General features: G+C 39.6%; 1 protein-coding gene across 1 annotated transcript in view; it reads left to right on the plus strand.

The window, feature by feature from the left end:
• The window catches only part of LOC129710642 (band 4.1-like protein 4B), a 212,797-nt gene that overhangs the window by 78,853 nt on the left and 115,229 nt on the right, over window positions 1-18,715 (plus strand). Inside the window, exons 8-14 of the mRNA XM_055657793.1 lie at window positions 1,384-1,471; window positions 1,571-1,659; window positions 1,750-1,819; window positions 6,560-6,729; window positions 6,809-6,918; window positions 16,413-16,443; window positions 18,554-18,587. Coding sequence (XP_055513768.1) covers window positions 1,384-1,471; window positions 1,571-1,659; window positions 1,750-1,819; window positions 6,560-6,729; window positions 6,809-6,918; window positions 16,413-16,443; window positions 18,554-18,587 — 592 coding nt within the window. The remainder of the gene's footprint in view (window positions 1-1,383; window positions 1,472-1,570; window positions 1,660-1,749; window positions 1,820-6,559; window positions 6,730-6,808; window positions 6,919-16,412; window positions 16,444-18,553; window positions 18,588-18,715) is intronic.

Here is an 18,715-nt window from a genome sequence, read left to right on the forward strand (position 1 = left end):
TCTATATACTCTGTATACTTTGTCATCAGTAAAGTGATGGCGGGTCTTGTGACAGAATTATCAAACAACAGTTATTCACTATCCAGTTTGAATTTCATCAGGATCACTGTAGACCTCGGTTTTGGTCCAACTGTGGACCCAATAGCTAAATTCCAGAAGTGTGGTGAGATTATTCCTTACATCAAGACTGTATTTGACAGAGGCATCAAAGCACATTGATAAAACTGGTCAAAGTGCATCAAAATTACGACCCCCAATAGTTGGGAGTTCTATAATTTATGCAAATGAAGACAGTGTTGTTGGAACAATACAGCTCTCAAACAAGTTCTTCATTTGTCAGAGGTCAATCATTTCAGCTTCTGTGCAGGAGTTCCTCAGGGCAGTGTCCCAGGTCTAACCATATTCAGCTGCATCATCGGTGACATTTTTTGAATTGTACGGTCAGAAGTAAGGATGTTCACTGATAATTTACACAATTTCAATTCCATTTTCGACTTTTCATCTACTGCAGCAGATCATGCCTGCTTGCAGCAAGATCGAGACAACATTCAGGGTTGGGTTGATAAATGAGAAGTAACACTTGCACCACAAAATTACCAGGCAATGGACACCTCAACAAGAGAGCATTTAAGTACCTACCTTTGAAATTCAATTTAATTACCATTGCTGAGACCCCACCATGCATATAGTTGGGGGAGGGGGGAGTCACCACAACTGAACTGGACAGATACATACTTTTGATTTCAAAAATAAGCAAGAGGCTGGGCATCCTGTAGCGAGCAAAGTCTGAATGTGATGGAATTGATCTGGACAACATTCAGGGTTGGTTGATAATATGTGATGCAATACCAACAATGCTCTAATGAAGCCTCATACCAAGATGTAAAATTACCTCAGCTGTTTCTATTTGCTGTCTTGTGGCTGTAGAGACCATCTCACGGTGGCAACTAGAATAAAATTGTGCCTTGCCTGTTTCAAAAACCTAAAGTTATGTTTTTTCATTACTTTTGTCAGGTTGGTCATCAGAAAGTGAGAAATTTACAATGTAGGCTTCGTGGTAGTTGCCAGTGATAGTGGCAAGATATTTCTATAAATAAGCCAATTTCAAAAATGATTATATTGACTGAGACAAAGAATATAGGATCAGCTGACAGGAACTATAGCTGAAATATTCAGAGTTTTAGTCTGTTTTGAAGTCCCTATTGACTGCCTGTCCATCTACTGAAGAATAAAGAGGGGTAATATATTTTACTTAATTCTTTATGTAGCTTGTGAAGAATTTGTAGGATTAAGGGTAAAACAGGACTTAGTCATAGCATGGAATGATGTGAAAATAGAAGTCTGTTAGACATAATTCCTGGTTTTACTTTCTCATTGTGGTAGGGGGAAAAGCCCAGCACAGGCAGAATTATGTTATCTGAACAAAGCCAAATGGCTAGAAATGTATGGAGTTAACATGCACATAGTCAAGGTAAGGTAATACAATTCTTTCTTTAAAAAAATAAAAATTGTTCAAATATGTGTATGTATGCATCTAATGCCTAATTGGTGTGTGATCTATATTAACTAGGGAAGAGATGGCTATGAATATTCTCTTGGATTGACACCAACCGGCATATTGGTTTTTGAAGGATCCAACAAAATAGGCCTGTTTTTTTGGTAAAGCAATTTGATTTCTTCTGTTGTAATTAACATTCTTGGAAAGCTGCTGATATTCCCCTGTAAGCACGTTTTCTTTATGTTGTACAGGCCTAAAATTACTCAGTTGGATTTCAGAAAGAACAAACTAACTCTTGTTGTGATAGAAGATGATGAGCAGGTGAGCAACAAGTGTAAGATGCACACGGGGATTCGATGTGGGTCAGTGCATGAAGGTGCATCTATGTCACTTCCTGCACCTGATTGATTTAATCCAATCCAAATTGACTTTCCACTGATCATGTTCAACTATCCTAATGGATACATTAAGTTAATCTACTGGCCACCAATGCAGTATGATTTGCATTATTATTTTTAAATGTATCAGCCATGATCATATTGAATGGCGGTGCAGGCACGAAGGGCCAAATGGCCTACTCCTGCACCTATTTTCTATGTTTCTATGTATATATCAATGGATGGAATCTTTGAAAGTTTGGCCTGGTGACAAATTTGACCCAGCAGAGATTCATTTTCAGTTCAGTGTTGCCATTGTCATTTAAGTGAGGGAACCAACAGGCATTCATTTGCTCCATTGTATTTACCTTTCAATAACAATAAGCAACAACCGCATCCAATTGTGATCTGGATTAGATAAGTGTATTCCTTCTCTTTGTGGGGTGATTGAATGCAGAATGGTTACAATTCAAAATGAGGCCATTTGTCCTATCAAGTCCATGCCAGGTCAATGCAAGAGCAATCTAGTTAGTTTCATTAACCTGCTCTCTGCAACTTCCCTTAACGGCACTTATCCAGTTTCCTGTTGCATATAAAAACACAATTGGATTTACCTTCACCTGCTCCTGACAGTGTTTTCTGGATCTTAACCATGCACTGTATAGTTCCCCGAGTAACATTTTGTTGTATTCGTCACTTTTATTCTATGTTCATTAAATCAAACGTATCAATTTTTCTGCATCTACTCTGCCTATAGCTTGTATTATTCTAAAGACGTGTATGAGAATCCCTCATGATTCTTGCTCTTCCAATCTCCCAATTAAAGTCCATATTCCTGTTGCACAGTAGGTACAGCTTGTCAAGCTAATGACGTGAACTTTGCATATCTTCCTTATAACCTTGTGGTTTTCTACTGGGTGCTCTGGTTTCCTCCCTCGTCTCAAAAGACAATGATTGGTAGAATAATATTAAAATTTCCCTTGTGCAGGTGGATCATAGAATTTGGTGGTGGGAGGGGGTGGCGGTGGATGGGATGTTACATGAAAGATCGGTAGAGGAATGGAATTGTTTTGCAATTTGACATATACTTGAAGTTGTGCATGTTTTTTTGTGTCATTAAAAATTAGGAACTTTTGGTAAATGTCTTCCGCATCGCATGTAAAAGCTTTACTTTTATACCGGACACACTACTTTATTTGTGGCCACGCAAGCGTTTTGTAAAGGTTCATTGTGACTTTTCATTAGAATCTTAGTCATAAGCTTAGGATCCCATGCAATTTACTTCAATTGATTTCTCAGCATATCCATATCCAAATCCAATGTCTGTGTACTCCAGATCACTCTTTTCATGTACCCATTTTAAATTGTGCCCCCAGTTTATATTATCTCTTCTTATTCCTCTGCCAAATTCCAATACTTCACATTTCGTAACATTAAATGTCAACTGCCATTCCACCAACCTATCTATTCCCTTGATGTATGTTACTGGCCTCCTCGCTGCTCACGGTGCCCCCAAGATTTATGTCATTTTTATAGAACCACTCGCAGAGAGTATTAGATCCCACTCAGAAATTCATGGGTATAACACTAAACATACAGTTAACAACATTTCTTTATATGCAGATGATGTATCACAATACATCACAAACCCAGAAATTAGCATTCCACGTTTATTAAATCTCATCTCAATTTGGTTCATTCTCAGGATATAGAATTAATTGGAGTAAAAGTGAAATTATGCTAATAATGGAACAAAACCCGCTTATACTTCAACAGTATCCTTTTAAAATTGCCCATGAAAAGTTTGAATACCTTGGAATCTATGTGACCAAGAAATATACTTCTTTATTCAAATCAAATTTTCCTCCTTTACTTACTAAATTACACAGAAGTATCCAATATTGGAAAACCCCATCTCTTTATTTCGTAGAATTAATGCTATAAAGATGATTTTTCTCCCACAATGATTATACTTATTCCAATCAATTCCGATATATCTTCCAAAAAGATTCTTCAAAAAAATAGATTCAACTGTTACAAATTTTATTTGGGACATTATGAACCACAGAATAAATTAAAAAAAAACACTTATGCAAGTCCAAAGTTAACGGAGGATTAGCTTTACCAAACATTCCATTTTATTGCTGGGCAGTTAATATTAAAAATATAACCTGACTGGATGACATTGATCAACAGCAAGACTGGCTAAAGATGGAGAAGGAGGATTGCTTACCTTTAGAAATAGGCTCGATTCTTTTAGCTCCGATTAATTTGAATAAAAAAACATCCGGTGGAAATACGATTATACATAGTGCTATACGTATGTGGAAACAATTAAAACCCACTCTAAAATTGGATAATTTATCGCTTTTTCTCCCGATTGCAAATAACCCTTCTTTTAAACCGTCTGTTTTAGATAGAGGATTTGTCCAATGGAAACCCCATGGAATTAAAATTGGGGGAGACCTTTATCAAAAAGGCATTTTTCTCTAATTTCAGGAACTACAGCAGAAATACGAGCTACACGCTAATAGTTTTTTTAGATATTTGCAACTTAGAGACTATGTAAAACTACACATGCAAGACTATAGATTTAGGGGCCAGAAACCCTTGATGAATGCTTGAATAGACATCCCAATACCAATAAATTAATATCTTATATCTATAATATCCTCTTAGATACTGAGGTTCCGTCTTCAGAATCATACAGACGAGCATGGGAAGACGAGTTGGCTCAACCCATAATAAAAGACACATGGGATGAAAGCTTACAATATATAAATCACTGTTTGTTAAATGCTAGACACTCCTTGATACAATTTAAAATACTATATAGATTACATTATTCAAAGACAAAATTAAATAGGATTTTTCAAAATATTTCCCCCCTCTGTGATAAATGTCAATTTCAAGAAGCCAACTTACGCATACCTTTGTAACTTGTATAAAAATTTTAAATTTTTGGGCGGACATTTTTTAAATTATTTCTGAAGTTATCAATATTCAACTCAATAGTCAATAGTCAATTTAATTGTCATTTGGACCCCTTGAGGTCCAAACTAAATGCCGTTTCTGCAGCCATACATTACAAACAAATAGACCCCAGACACAACATAATTTACATTTTACATAAACATCCATCACATTGCTGTGATGGAAGGCCAAAAAAAACTTATCTCTCCACTGCACTCTCCTCCCCCCGATGTCAGAGTCAAAGTCAAAGCCCCCGGCTGGCGATGGCGATTGTCCCGCGGCCATTAAAGCCACGCCAGGTGGTGCAAGATCGCCCACCGGGTCTTGGTGTTAGAGCCCCCGGCGTGCGCTCGCAGAGTCCCGCGGCCATTCCAAGCCGCGCGGGACGGTGATGTTAGGCCCCGCTCCAGGAGCTCTTCGACCCCGCAACTCGGGCGGGAGAAGTCGCTGTTGCAGGGGCCCTGAAAGGCGGTCTCCCTCCAGGGATCCGCGGGCTCCCGTTGCCGCCGTCCGCAGACCCGCAGTAGCAGCCTCCTAATCTCCGGAGGTCGGGCCGCAGCAGCACTCCACCACCGCTCCACCCGCTCCAGACTCAGCCAGCTCCACGACGGTGACGGTGAGTCGTCAGCACCAGAGTCCCCGGTCTTCTTCTGTTGGAGGCCGCACCTCATTGCAGCCCCAACTACAACGGAGACCCGACAAGAAAAGGTCGGGTCTCCCGTGCAGGGAGAGATTTAAAAGTTTAAATTTTTTAACTGAAGCTATTATTTGTATACATGCTTCTAAATTTAAAAAAAAAAGATTTATGCCATTTGCGGATTGGAAAATCTCCCCTGTATTCCCAAATCCAAATTATTAATTTATGTTAAGAACTAGTTCTCATTCTGAGCCCTGAGGAATGGAACTTGCATCTGAAAAACAAGCTCTTGTTGATTTCTTGTTACTTAGCCAATTTTCTGCACACACTATCACAAGCCTTTAAACGTGTGACCTTTATTCCCATTTTAAATAATTTCAAGAATGTTTTGAGGCATGTTATCAAAAGCCTTTTGGAAAAAATCTGTAAATATCAATTTTTCCAGATTGTGATTTAATTTAAAACCCCTATCAATTTAGTAGATATTTGTTTTAACAAATCTATGCAGCCTTTCTCAATCAAAGTGATGACGAATTCTACCCCTGATTATTCTTTCCAGGACATCCACCACTACTAAGGTTAAACTAAAGATCTGTCATTACTTGCTTGATTCTGATTTTAAAAAAATTGAAATGGGAAGTAACATTTACGATTTTGCTGACAGCACTCTTAAAGATCATATTTGGAAGATTATAGCCAGGACCAGTATAATTTTTCCCATCATAACTCTCTTTGCAATATTGGACTCATCCCATTTGATTTAAGTGCAGAGAGCATTTGCATTACAAGTTTTAACCCATTTTGAATCTCAACTGCATTTTATTTTTTACTGAGGCTGTAGCAGGTTCTAAAGGCCAACATTACATGACATTTGTATGAATTATGTACATGATATCACAAACCTCTCTGGACCTACTGTTTCAACATTTAGAAAGTAGTTTGTTTCCATCATTGGATGCAAAATGGATGAATTCACATATCCCTTCATTTAAGCACTGTTTTTTATTTAAAGGACTTTGTTCCATAAATATTGTAATTCTAAAAGGGTTCTTTATATTTCCAACTTCATCAAAGGGTCGAGAACAGGAGCATACGTTTGTTTTCCGGTTAGATCATTCCAAAGCATGTAAACATTTATGGAGGTGTGCTGTGGAGAATCATGCCTTTTTCCGACTACGAGCGCCAACCCAAAATAAAGAGGAACGATCAGACTTACTGCGTTTGGGGTCTCGCTTTCGATTCAGGTATCATCTTGCAAATTTATTTTGTTCATATGTACCTGTTTTTATATTTAATGTAACACCTAACCAATATTTATTCCAGTGGTCGGACTGAATACGAAGCAACGCATAAAAGTAGGCTCCGGCGGACGAGTACATTTGAAAGGCGGCCAAGCAAACGATATCCCTCAAGAAGGCACTCCACAATTAAAGGTATTAGTTGAGCTTTGTGGATCATTGTTTTTCAATTATTTTAAACAGGCCATCTTAATTATATATTCACTTCAGGAATAGATATACATGCTTATCACACATGCTGTACAGATAAAAGATTACCATAAAAGATGACCAAGATTAATGATGACTAATTTGCATGCACACACAGATCTTTGTACAAGCAGGTTTCTATACATATAGCTTTCTTTGCGCAAGCATACCTGTGTCATTAGGTACTGAAGTGGTCTAGTCAGGCAAGAAACAGTTATCGAAAACAGGATCAGCAGTCACTTGCACAAGTGACTTCTCACACTGTGGGAAGCCAGTGAATAAATCACAGGGGCCCTGGCTGAGATATATGATTCATCATTATGTATTGGTGAGGTGCCAGAAGACTGGAGGTTTGCTAATGTTGTGCCACTATTTAAGATAGGCTGCAAAAACCAAACCTGGGAACTATAAACCAATAAGCTTAATGTTTGTGGTAGGCAAGTTACTGGAGAGGCATCTGAAGGATAAGATATACATTTATTTGGAATGATGGGTTGATTAGGGAAAGTCAGTATAAGTGCGGGAGATCCTCTCTCACAAATTTGATAATTTTTCCCCAGGTCTTTCACTGTATCTCGGTACTCATGATAATAAATTAATACCAAATTGAATATAGTTGTATACCGAAGTCTGGAGTAATTCAGAAGGTCAGGCAGCATCTCTGGAGAAAAGTAAAAGGTGACGTTTTGGATCGAGACCTTTCTTCAAACTGAGTGTCAAGGAAAGGGAAACGTGCGATAGAGATGGTGATATAGAACAAATGAATTAAAGATAAGCAAAAACGTAATGATGATAAAGGAGACAGGCCATTGTTAGTTGTGGGCTAGGTGAAAACGAGTTACAGACAATGGAACTGGATACAAACTGGATATAGTTGTATCATGGGCTATGCTCACATTGGATTGAAACTAGTTCTGTTCCCTAACAAAGAAAATAAAGGCCCTCTTTCTTTATTCTATATTAGATTTTGCCCCTGACCTCAATTCTGAACGCATTTTGACTTTGCTGGTGTAATAGAATGTAAGCAATTTTTCGAGGATTTGGATCAATGATTGAAGAAAAAACACTTCAAGGTTACAAACTGTTTATTATAGTGAAATACAGGGAAAGTATTAATGAAGCAACTAATATTTGCAGGAAAAAAATTAATGAAGCAACTAATATATAATACAGGAAAAAGGATTAATATAGCATTAAGTCTCATGCCCTTCTGCTGGTCATGTCTTCACTGATACGAGCGGTGGCTGGCAGCAATGAGTCTCATGCCACCCTGGCCATTTGGGCCTCATGGTTGTGATGGCTAGTCTGGAGTACTCAAGGATCCTGGCACCGTTTGAACCTGGTCCACGGAAAAGTCCCAAGAAACTCATTATAAAACTGCCTTGATGCATCAACATTACACTCACACAAACATCGTCTTGTGAAAATTCATCCTCTTTACGGCTGGAGTATGGTTCAACATGTTAATTTTGTAATTATCTTACTCGGAATGGGTTGTCTACATGAGCTGTACTAAGGTTTTTGACAAGGTGCCTCATCATAGACTAGTCTTAAAGGTTGGAGCACATGTGATAGAGGTTGAGCTGACCAACTGGATACAAAATTGGCATGAAAGTAGGAAACGAAAGAGGAGGGGGGGGTGGAATGGGGGATTAGAGAGTTGTTTTTCAGACCAGAGGCCTGTAACAAATGGTATACCACAGGAATTGGGCAGAGTCCACTGCTGTTCCTTATCTACATTTGTAAAAAGCTCATTCTAAGCTCTCCCAATCTAGTTTCAATCAATAAAATACTGAATCAAGCACTTAAGCAACTAAACTTTATTTTGGATAACACAGTAATAGTTCCCCTATACAATACCTAACCAGCGCCGGTTCGGTCCTTGTATCTGTTTGGCCAAGCCCTTCCAGCCTCGTGCAAGCAGAGACACTCCAAAAGGTCACACAGTCTCAAGCGTTATTCCAGAAGATCGACATCGGACCTCGTGGGAGCTACTTTTTATAGGTCCCCGAACCTTGAGGGGCCGAACTAAATGGGGGTGGTCTCTGTATAGTCGAATAGTACAAATCAATTACAACAGTACATGATGGACGGTTCCCCAACCCAATAACATAGTAACCAATACATTGTGTTCAAAAGGAGCTTCTAGAAAGAAGTTAACACAGGTGAATAATGCAACATGTGACCTGAGATTCAGGCAACCCAGACAAACCTTAACATATCAACCGATCAACAACTATCCAAATAATGCTTTGCAACATTAATTAAACTATGTATATCTGGTTTGCATTGACCCAATCAGTTCCATGCATTTTACACCTCATTGTAAAATACTGCAGATGTCCCATTCTTTCACTGCAGCTCTTATCTAGGCCACAGAGAAACTGACACCCATTCAGCAGCTTGTCTCAGTTCTGCAAAGGCACATTTAACTTGACCAAAATGGCCTAGCAGTACACCAGCCCTTACTCAATTTTAATACCATGGCTGATCCAATTTAGCCAGGATTAACATTCCTTCCTTTTATCATATACGATAAACCATCATTTATGATAACCTAGTAATTAGATAATCAAATATACATGGGTGACTATTGAATTACCAATCTATTAACAACGACAAGATGATGTCTCTTCCTAGAATCTCATCAAGCTTCCAGGGTTTTCGTGGGGGTAGCTTCACAATTTCCGTCTGCTGAGTCTTCACCTCCCGAGTTTTCGTGGGCACAAATCCCATCCATCTGTGTTGTCAATCCCACTACTCCATCCATGATTGAACCTATAACCTATAATTCCTGAAAAACTTGGGACAAAGCTGTCATTCACTAGTCCTTTTTCTATTTAGAAACATAGAAACATAGAAATTAGGTGCAGGAGTAGGCCATTCGGCCCTTCGAGCCTGCACCGCCATTCAATATGATCATGGCTGATCATCCAACTCAGTATCCCGTACCTGCCTTCTCTCCATACCCCCTGATCCCCTTAGCCACAAGGGCCTTTTATTTACTATCGCTATTCTATTAATCATTCCTATCCTAGGATCAACATAATCAGCCCTCTCCGTATTCACACGATGTTCTTCAATGTATATCTGATGATGGTTTCTCATGTAAATTTCAGCTGGGTTCAGTCCAGATTTCCCTACAGGCCTGACTTATTTAAAGCAAACCATGAGGAATGTTTCAAATCAACCAAATTCAGTCTCAGCCTTCAATTTAATATTTTAAGTCTTGGGTCCGTCTCACCCTCTTCATTCCACAGCTTGTGGTCGATAACACAATTCAATCCAATTCCCGTGGAATTCCCAGCTGTTCAAATTTAATCAATTAATTTCCATACGTTGTCAATTTTATTATAAAGCCAATTAAGAATACCAAATTTAGGGACAATTTCTTTTCACCTTGATAATAGGAGCTGCTTTACTATCAAGGGTTAGACAAATTTAGAACCACCGGTCAAATAAATCGACTCTGACGCAAGTACCCATTCCCCTATTATTTCTTCTAATTTAATAAGACTTTTCCTCCAGTAACTCTTTCTTAGGCGGTTAACTTTGGTCTCTTGAAGGGGGTTCTACTATTTACATTTCCTCTTTCTTAATATTTCAATGCCAACTCGCATGTTCCCTGAATATTCCCCCATTTTACCAGATCTCCCCAAGTTCCATCCTTCCCTGATGCTCTTTGAATAATACTTCCCATCTTTGGCTGTGTGTCTGGGAATGAGACAATAAAAATACCAAATTAATAATCAAATTTTAAATACTCCGTAGCCAGATCTCATGTCAGTTCCAAATCTTAAACTTTAAAGTCCTTCCAATTCATCAATACAATTTAGAGATCGAATTCAGAATTTTGTCAATTTATTTCTAATGACTAGAATTTACGCGCAAAGTAGGTGTCTCCGAACCACAGAGGAGTATTCTAATTGGTGCTTGCCCCAATAATCTTCAGAGGTTGTTTGTATTTCTTTAGAGAGTTTCAGATGTTGTTCTCTTCTTTTCCCTTCACTGGTGTCAAATGTTATATTATGTTAAAGTTGGGCACTAGGGTAGGTATCTTCTTCTTCCTCCTCGATGTTAGTTCCAAAGGAGTAAGAATACCAAGGACCAACCTTCTTTATTTGTTGGCCTTTCCCAGATGATATATTAAAGGGACAGGACAGTATAATTTCTTCTTCGTTGTTGGTTTTTGTCTCTAGGGGACTACCTGGATGGAGATAATGGATGAGCTGTGTCTTCTGCCCGTTTTTGAGGGTCCACATACACTTTACCTCACTTTCCAGATAGTGGCGTTGTAAGTGACGCTGTCCTGCAGGCACAACAACTTTGTAACAAATGAGTATAATGGCTCCTATCCCTACTCTCATACCTCCTGCGCAATAAATTCATTTCTTTCCCCAGTGCCAGTTTAGTTCCCTTCAGTTCTTATCTTTTTTGACACCAGCTACTTTGTCTCTACTTTAACATTCCTTCCTTTTGGTGAAGTTTCTCAATCCCAATCAGCTTCTTTGTATCTCTCCTCCTGGGATTTCAAAATCTTGTTCTGATAATTTATTATTATTTTCCTTGGGCCGTCTTAATGTCATGAGGATACCCTCAGATTTCACCTTTTAGGCTTTGAGGTAAGGGTCATCTTACTCTGTCCACACTCTGGACTAGCTGGCAGATCAGGGCCACCGGAAAAGATTGGGCTGCCAGAATACTTGGTTCTCTGCCCCCCGATCCACTGGCCAGTGTTCTCTTCCTCTATCTTCAGGGTCCCAAGTATCCCTATATCCATCTAAGATCATGTGGTCCTCTTCTTTGACCCCTTCCTCCTCTATGTTCCCTCATAGGGCAAGCTCTGCTCCTGTGTCCCGTTTCCCCACAGATGTAACATTGATCGGGCCTCACAGTTCAATAGTCCAATTAAATTGAGGGAAAGTAGGCTCTCGAATAGGCATGTCCCTAAGGTAATCAGGACGGATCCATGCCTTAAATTCTTCCTTTTCCTTCGATGTCACTTCCAGTTTCCGAATTCTTAATACTGGTCTCTGGAGGGATTTAGTTGTTGTTGAACTAGGTTGCACTGGAGTGCTGACGTCTGTAGCCCGGGTAGTCTGCACCTACTGCAGTATCTAATTCTAAAAGCAAATTATGTACCTTCCTACATGGAAATTGTCTACGGGGCATTCGCTCCATTTCCATAATATCGGGGATTTGTTCCGATCTTATAATCTTAGCGATATCAGGATCAGCTATTTCACAGCCCCCTACTGTCTCACCCTCAGAGAAACTACTCTTTCTGCTATCAGAATCTCTATACTTTAGGAATGATTCCTTTACTTCTCCAGTTGTTTTTTTAATTAATTTCGGCACCCACTGCTGAGGAACCTTCCCTGATCTAGCTCCCTGATCCTCCACACTATCCTCTGCTGGTGAAGCAATCGTCGGAGCTAGAGAGTACTTTCCCGATTTGCCTGCTATGGATTTAAATTTAGTGGGTGGAGTCGAAGATGCCGCTGACTCCACCCGAGCCCCCTGTTCGCAAGCTGCGCAAGGTGTTTTAGAACTAAGAACATGAGAGGGCTGAGAGGAATGCTGTGACTCTATTCCGAAAAAGTCTGCCCATTCTTTTACATATTGGGCTTCTAATCATTGGGCTCCCCTCGAGATCCACGCTAACCGCTGCGCTTGTACTAAACTTGATGAGTTTAACTTTAGTCGGCACCTCCACTTTAAGAGCCATCGTAGTCATTTCCTCTTTAAAAGTCGGTGCACTTTCCTGCTCCTGCTGATGACTTTTAATGTCTCTCTCTTCCGAAATACCTAGAGAAGGACCAGCTCTCTCTTCCTCCATCCTCATCCCTAGGTTGGACGCTGCCATTCTTAAAGCAGAAAGCAGAACAACTTCTTTAGTTACCTTTCCTTCAATAAAAAACATCTTCCATAATTTAATGAGTTTGTTCCCTTCTTCACTATCGCCATATCGCCTAATAATTTTCTCTATGTAGGTTATTCCTGTTACAGACGTTAGCCCACCCATCTGCCAAAGTTCGTTCCCTCAGACTTTATTTAAATTGCCCAAAAATTCCCTTAGTCTTTCTGCCTTCTGAGGAATCTTATCGCAGATTATTCTCAATGGACATCCGGAAATATTTGTTAGGTCCTTCTCCAGACTATTTCCCATCCTCCTACATAATCGAACACAATACAGATAAGTTTCAAGGTACTCACACCTCTACACTCGCTCCTTCCTTTCAGACTCCAAGGCCACTGAGATCACTTTCACACAATAGCCAACGTCTAACAGATTCACACCTCTCACACAATCGTACATTCAGTCAATTGTTTCATTCAATCGCTCACTTGAATCACTCTACTCAATCGCTCTTCAATTGTTCTACTCGATTACCCTTCAATCGAGCACTCAACTTTCTTATCAACTCAATCTTATTCACAATCACTCATTCAATTTTCAGCCTGTAAACAAAGAATTTCAGTCTCCCAAACTAAGGCTCTTAATATTTAAATCTCCTAGCAGCAATCTCTCCCACTCAGAACACTTTAAGGTCACAAAGACAAATAAACCCGAACCATGCAAGCAAAACTATAATCAAACAAGAAACTATTCCCCCAATTACAAGTAGACAAAGACACATCCCAATATACACGACAAGCATACGATTAATCACCCACTAATAAATCCTCCTCGTGGCGTACTCGGTCAACAGAACGATCCCACCCCTGACACAGCGATCGAAATAATTCTCTCAGTTACTCTTCGCTATCAGGTACTAATAAACAATTGATCAGAGGGTTACTACTCACAGTTGATCAGCCCCTATTCGGGATCAATCTCAAACACGCTGTACAAACTCCGAAGTTCTATATACACAGAATTCGAATTCTACCGTACAATCAGAACTTCAATGTGAACTTCTGTATTTAGATACATTGTATTCTGCAAATTTAAGCTCGCTCTGTTCCGACCAATCAGTTTTGGTTCGTACCAATGTACGTATACGGGTTCAAATTCAAATTTATTTGAAAATGAAATTTCGAATGGACTAGTGTATTCCCAGCCAATCTATACTCTAACCACTGAGCCTGGTGCCTTTACGAGAGTCTTCCGTCTTTTCAGGGTTGCAGATCACTCACAGAGGCGTGGCCTCTAACCAACCTAAGTCATCCCGTCAAATGGGCTTGTTCCTTACCACCTGCTTGGCACCAGATGTCATCCCGCCAATCGCATACCAATTCTGGGTAGGGCTTCTAACCCAAATCTAACACAAAATTTGGCTTTGCCAGCAGCTGCAGCTACCAAAGGCCCTACCAAGTATTAGGGCCTCTAACTCCACTTGTGTTTTATGGGCTCTAACCCAAAGGAGTGCTATCGTGTCCCCACCCCCCCGTGCTTGCTACACTCTGTTCTATGATCTTGTTGGGACCCTTTCCCAAGCCCGCGAATGATCGATCTGCTCTGACTAGCGAAGTGCCGAAAATCAATGCAAAAACCGCACCGTGGAGCCGATTTATGCACTCGCGATCGGGACAACTCCACATCCTTAATCGCAAACTTGTGGTTGGGGGTCCGTTGAGATCCCAGACGAGCCCCCAAAGTAAATAGCTCTTTCTAAGCTCCCCCCCAGTCTAGTTTCAGTCAATAAAATACTGAATAAAGCACTTAAGCAACTAAACTTTATTTTGGATAACACAGTAACAGTTCCCCTATACAATACCTAACTACCGTGGGTTCGATCCTTATATCTGCTTGCCAAGCCCTTCTAGCCTCGTGCAAGCAGCGACACTCCAAAAGGTCACGCAGTCCCAAGTGTTCTTCCAGAAGATCGACATTGGACCTCGTGGGAGCTACTTTTTATAGGTCCCCGAACCTTGAGGGGCCGAACCAAATGGGGGTGGTCTCTGTACAGTCCAATAACACATTTTGATTACAACAGTACATGATGAACAGTTCCCCAACCCAATAACATAGTAACCAATACATTGTGTTCAAAAGGAGCTTCTAGAAAGAAGTTAACACAGGTGAATAATGCAACATGTGCCCTGAGATTCAGGCAACCCAGATGAAGCTTAACATTTCAACCATTCAACAACTATCCAAATAAGGCTTTGCAACATTATTTAAACTATGTATATCTGCTTTGCATTGATCCAATGAGTTCCATGCATTTTGCACCTCATTGTAAGACTACTGCAGATGTCCCATTCTTTCTCTGCAGCTCTTATCTAGGCCACAGGCAAACTGGCACCATTCAGCAGCTTGTCTCAGTTCTGCAAAGGCACATTTAACTTGACCAAAATGGCCGAGCAGTACATTAACCCTTACTCTATTTTAATAACATGGCTGCTCCAATTTAGCCAGGATAACACATTAACGATTTGGATGTGAATGTACGTGGTATATTTAGTAGGTTTGCGGATATTACTAAAATTGGTGATATAGTGGACAGTGAAGAAGTTATCTACGACTTCAGCAATTGAGCCTACAGGCCGTGGAATGGTAAATGGGGATAATTTGCATAAATTGCATGTTGGCAGGACAAACAGGACAGGGCTTGTGCAATAAATGGTAGGGTCCTGTGGAATGTGGTGAGAACAGAGACCTAGGGTTGCAGGTACATTGGTGTGAATAACAGGAATTCTGACATCATGCTACAGCTCTCCAAGATATAGTAAAGCCACATTTGGAGTACTGTGTACAATTATGCTGACCCTGCTACATAGGAAGGGTGTCATGAAACTGGAAAGGATGCAAAAAATAATTGACAAGGATATTACTAGGTCTGGACTGTTTTAGCTATTGGGAGAGGCTGCATAGGCTGGGTCATTATACCCTGGAGTGCAGGAGGCTGAGGGAGGTGACCTTATAGAGATTGATAAGTTTGAGGGGCATCAATAAGGCGGACAGCTGCACTCATTTCCCCAAGGTAGCAGAGTCAAAAATCAGAGGGATTAAGTTTAAAGTGAAAGGGGAAAAGATTTCCCTTTCAGAGCAACTTATACCAAGAGCAACTTATACCAAGGGTGCTGCATACAGGGGAGCCAGCTGCAACAAGAAGTGATAGAAGTGGGTACAATTATGACATTTAAAATCCACTAATGGGTAGGGAAGGTTTGGAGGAAAATGTGCCGAAGCCGACAAGTGGGACAAGCTTTTTTGAGAGGATCTCTGGAATTCTCTGCTCCACTGGGTGGTGATGTCCAGATCACTCAATGTATTTAAGGTGGAGATTAATATTTGAAAGATCAAGGAATTGAGGATTGTGGAGAACTGGCACAGAAGAGGAGTTGAGGCCAGCATATATCCTATTGAATGGCGGGGCAGGCTTCAGGGATCTGGTAACTGTGACTCCTATTTCTAGTTGTCTTGTGAAATGTGGAATATTGCCCAACTGCCTTTACATTACAACAGCTAATAAGTTGTTCATGCCTTACAGGTTCAATTCCAGCAAAATATGGACACACCAGGTTGGAAATATTTCTTTCCTTTTAAATATTAAGTGGCATGACAGTAATCCCAAAATTGTATATTCCTGACCTAGGAATAGCAATTGTGCAGTAATTTCATTCATTATTTGCATAATATTTGGATCAGTTGTTCCATTAAATAGATGTAACTGTAATGAAGAGTAGAAACAGACCTGCAGATGCTGGTAAATACACAAAATGACAGTACCGGAATAACTCAGCAGGTCAGGCAACATCGCCGGAGAACATGGATAGGCAATGTTTCTGGTTAAGATCCTTCTTCAGACACATTGAAGAAGGGCCTCAACCCAAAACATCACCCATCTATGTTCTCCAAAGACACTACCTGACTTGCTGAGTTACTCCGGTACTTTGTAACTGAAACAAAATTTAATATTGAAATTGACAATTGTGTGAAAACATTCTGGGATGTAAATAATCAATATATTGAAATTAACTGTTAAATACTTGTAAACAGACCTTGATGTACTGTGTCAAGAAGGAACTGCAGATGCTGGAAGATCGAAGGTACACAAAAATGCTGGAGAAACTCAGCGGGTGCAGCAGCATCTATGGAGCGAAGGAAATAGGTGACTGAAGAAGGGTTTCGGCCCGAAACGTCACCTTTTCCTTCACTCCATAGATGCTGCTGCACCCGCTGAGTTTCTCCAGCATTTTTGTGTACCTTGATGTACTGCGGATTGACTGCTTTCATGTTCAGAGCAAGAAGTAAAGTAATAAGCTAAACTTTATCTCAATTGTATCCTTGGTGCATAAGAGCGAAGTAATTTTAAGATTCTGTAATGGATGACCAATCTTTACTTGAATATTTAAATATAGCGATGTTGCATCACTATAATTTAAAAAAGGAAAGCATTTCAATCAAAATGGATTCAGTACTGCTTCCACTGGAATGGGTTCAAAAACTGGAGCAAATTTAGCTTTGTAATCTGAAAATATGACATTTGTGGGGAATTCATTGCTACCTATAATCTTAATGCGGTATATTCAGGTTATTACCTTAATGTAAACAGTAAAGGAAAATTAAAAAGAACGATGAGGTGCTAGAAGACTGGAGGTTTGCTAATGTTGTGCCTCTATTTAAGATAGGCTGCCAAAACCAAACCTGGTAACTATAGACCGAGAAGCTTAATGTTTGCGGTAGGCAAGTTACTGGAGAGGCATCTGAAGGATAAGATATACATTTATTTGGAAAGATCCTATGCTCACTTTGGATTGAAACTAGTTCTGTTTCCTAACAAACAGAAAATAAAGGCCCTCTTTCTTTATTCCATATTAGATTTTGCCCCTGACCTCAATTCTGAACGCATTTTGACTTTGCTGGTGTAATAGAATGTAAGCAATTTTTCGGGGATTTGGATCAATGATTGAAGAAAAAACACTTCACGGTTACCAATACCTCTGTTTATTATAGTGAAATACAGGGAAAAGTATTAATGAAGCAACTAACATTTGCAGGAAAAAAATTAATAAAGCAACATATATAATACAGGAAAAAGGATTAATAAAGCAACAAGTCTCATGCCCTTCTGCTGGTCATATCTTCACTGATAGGAGCAGCGGTCTCTCTGTTGCATCGCTATATTTAAAAAAAGAAAACATTTCAATCAAAATGGATTCAGTACTGCTTCCGCTGGAATGTAGTTCAAAAACTGGAGCAAATTTAGCTGTAATCTGAAAAAATTACATTTGGGGGTGAATTCATTGCTACCTATAATCTTGATGTGGTACATTCAGGTTATTGCCTTAATGTAAACCGTAAAGTAAAGGAAAATTGAAAAGAACACCCATTTAAACCTTATTAGATGAGATTGTGGTGACATGTCTTGTAATTTAAAAAAAAAGGTACATAGCCTTGTTTGCATCATTATTGAGTTTGTTGCCTTTGGAGATCTGGAGTGGATAAAAAGGCACATTTTAGTGCAACTGCTCTGATGTATCCTGGAACCTAAACCATAAACTGTAACTGTGCGTAATTCAGATGTACATTGTATATTTCCCGTCTTTTCTATTATTTTTGAAATTTTTGGTAATAGTTTGTAGTTTATGCTGTTATTGATTAGACTCAATTTCTTGTCCCTTTTTTCAGTGCACAGAGCAATGCAGGAATTTGTGGATATCAGGTAAAACGTCACTTTATTGAGTAAATATTGAACAGCTGATAATATGTGCTTAATATGATAAACTCTACTGAACGTTTTTCCTTCCATTATTTTTTAAAAGAATATGTATGTTTATGATTGTGTTTATA

This window comes from Leucoraja erinacea, chromosome 2 (assembly GCF_028641065.1).
Source record: "Leucoraja erinacea ecotype New England chromosome 2, Leri_hhj_1, whole genome shotgun sequence".
Classification (NCBI taxonomy): Eukaryota; Metazoa; Chordata; class Chondrichthyes; order Rajiformes; family Rajidae; genus Leucoraja; species Leucoraja erinaceus.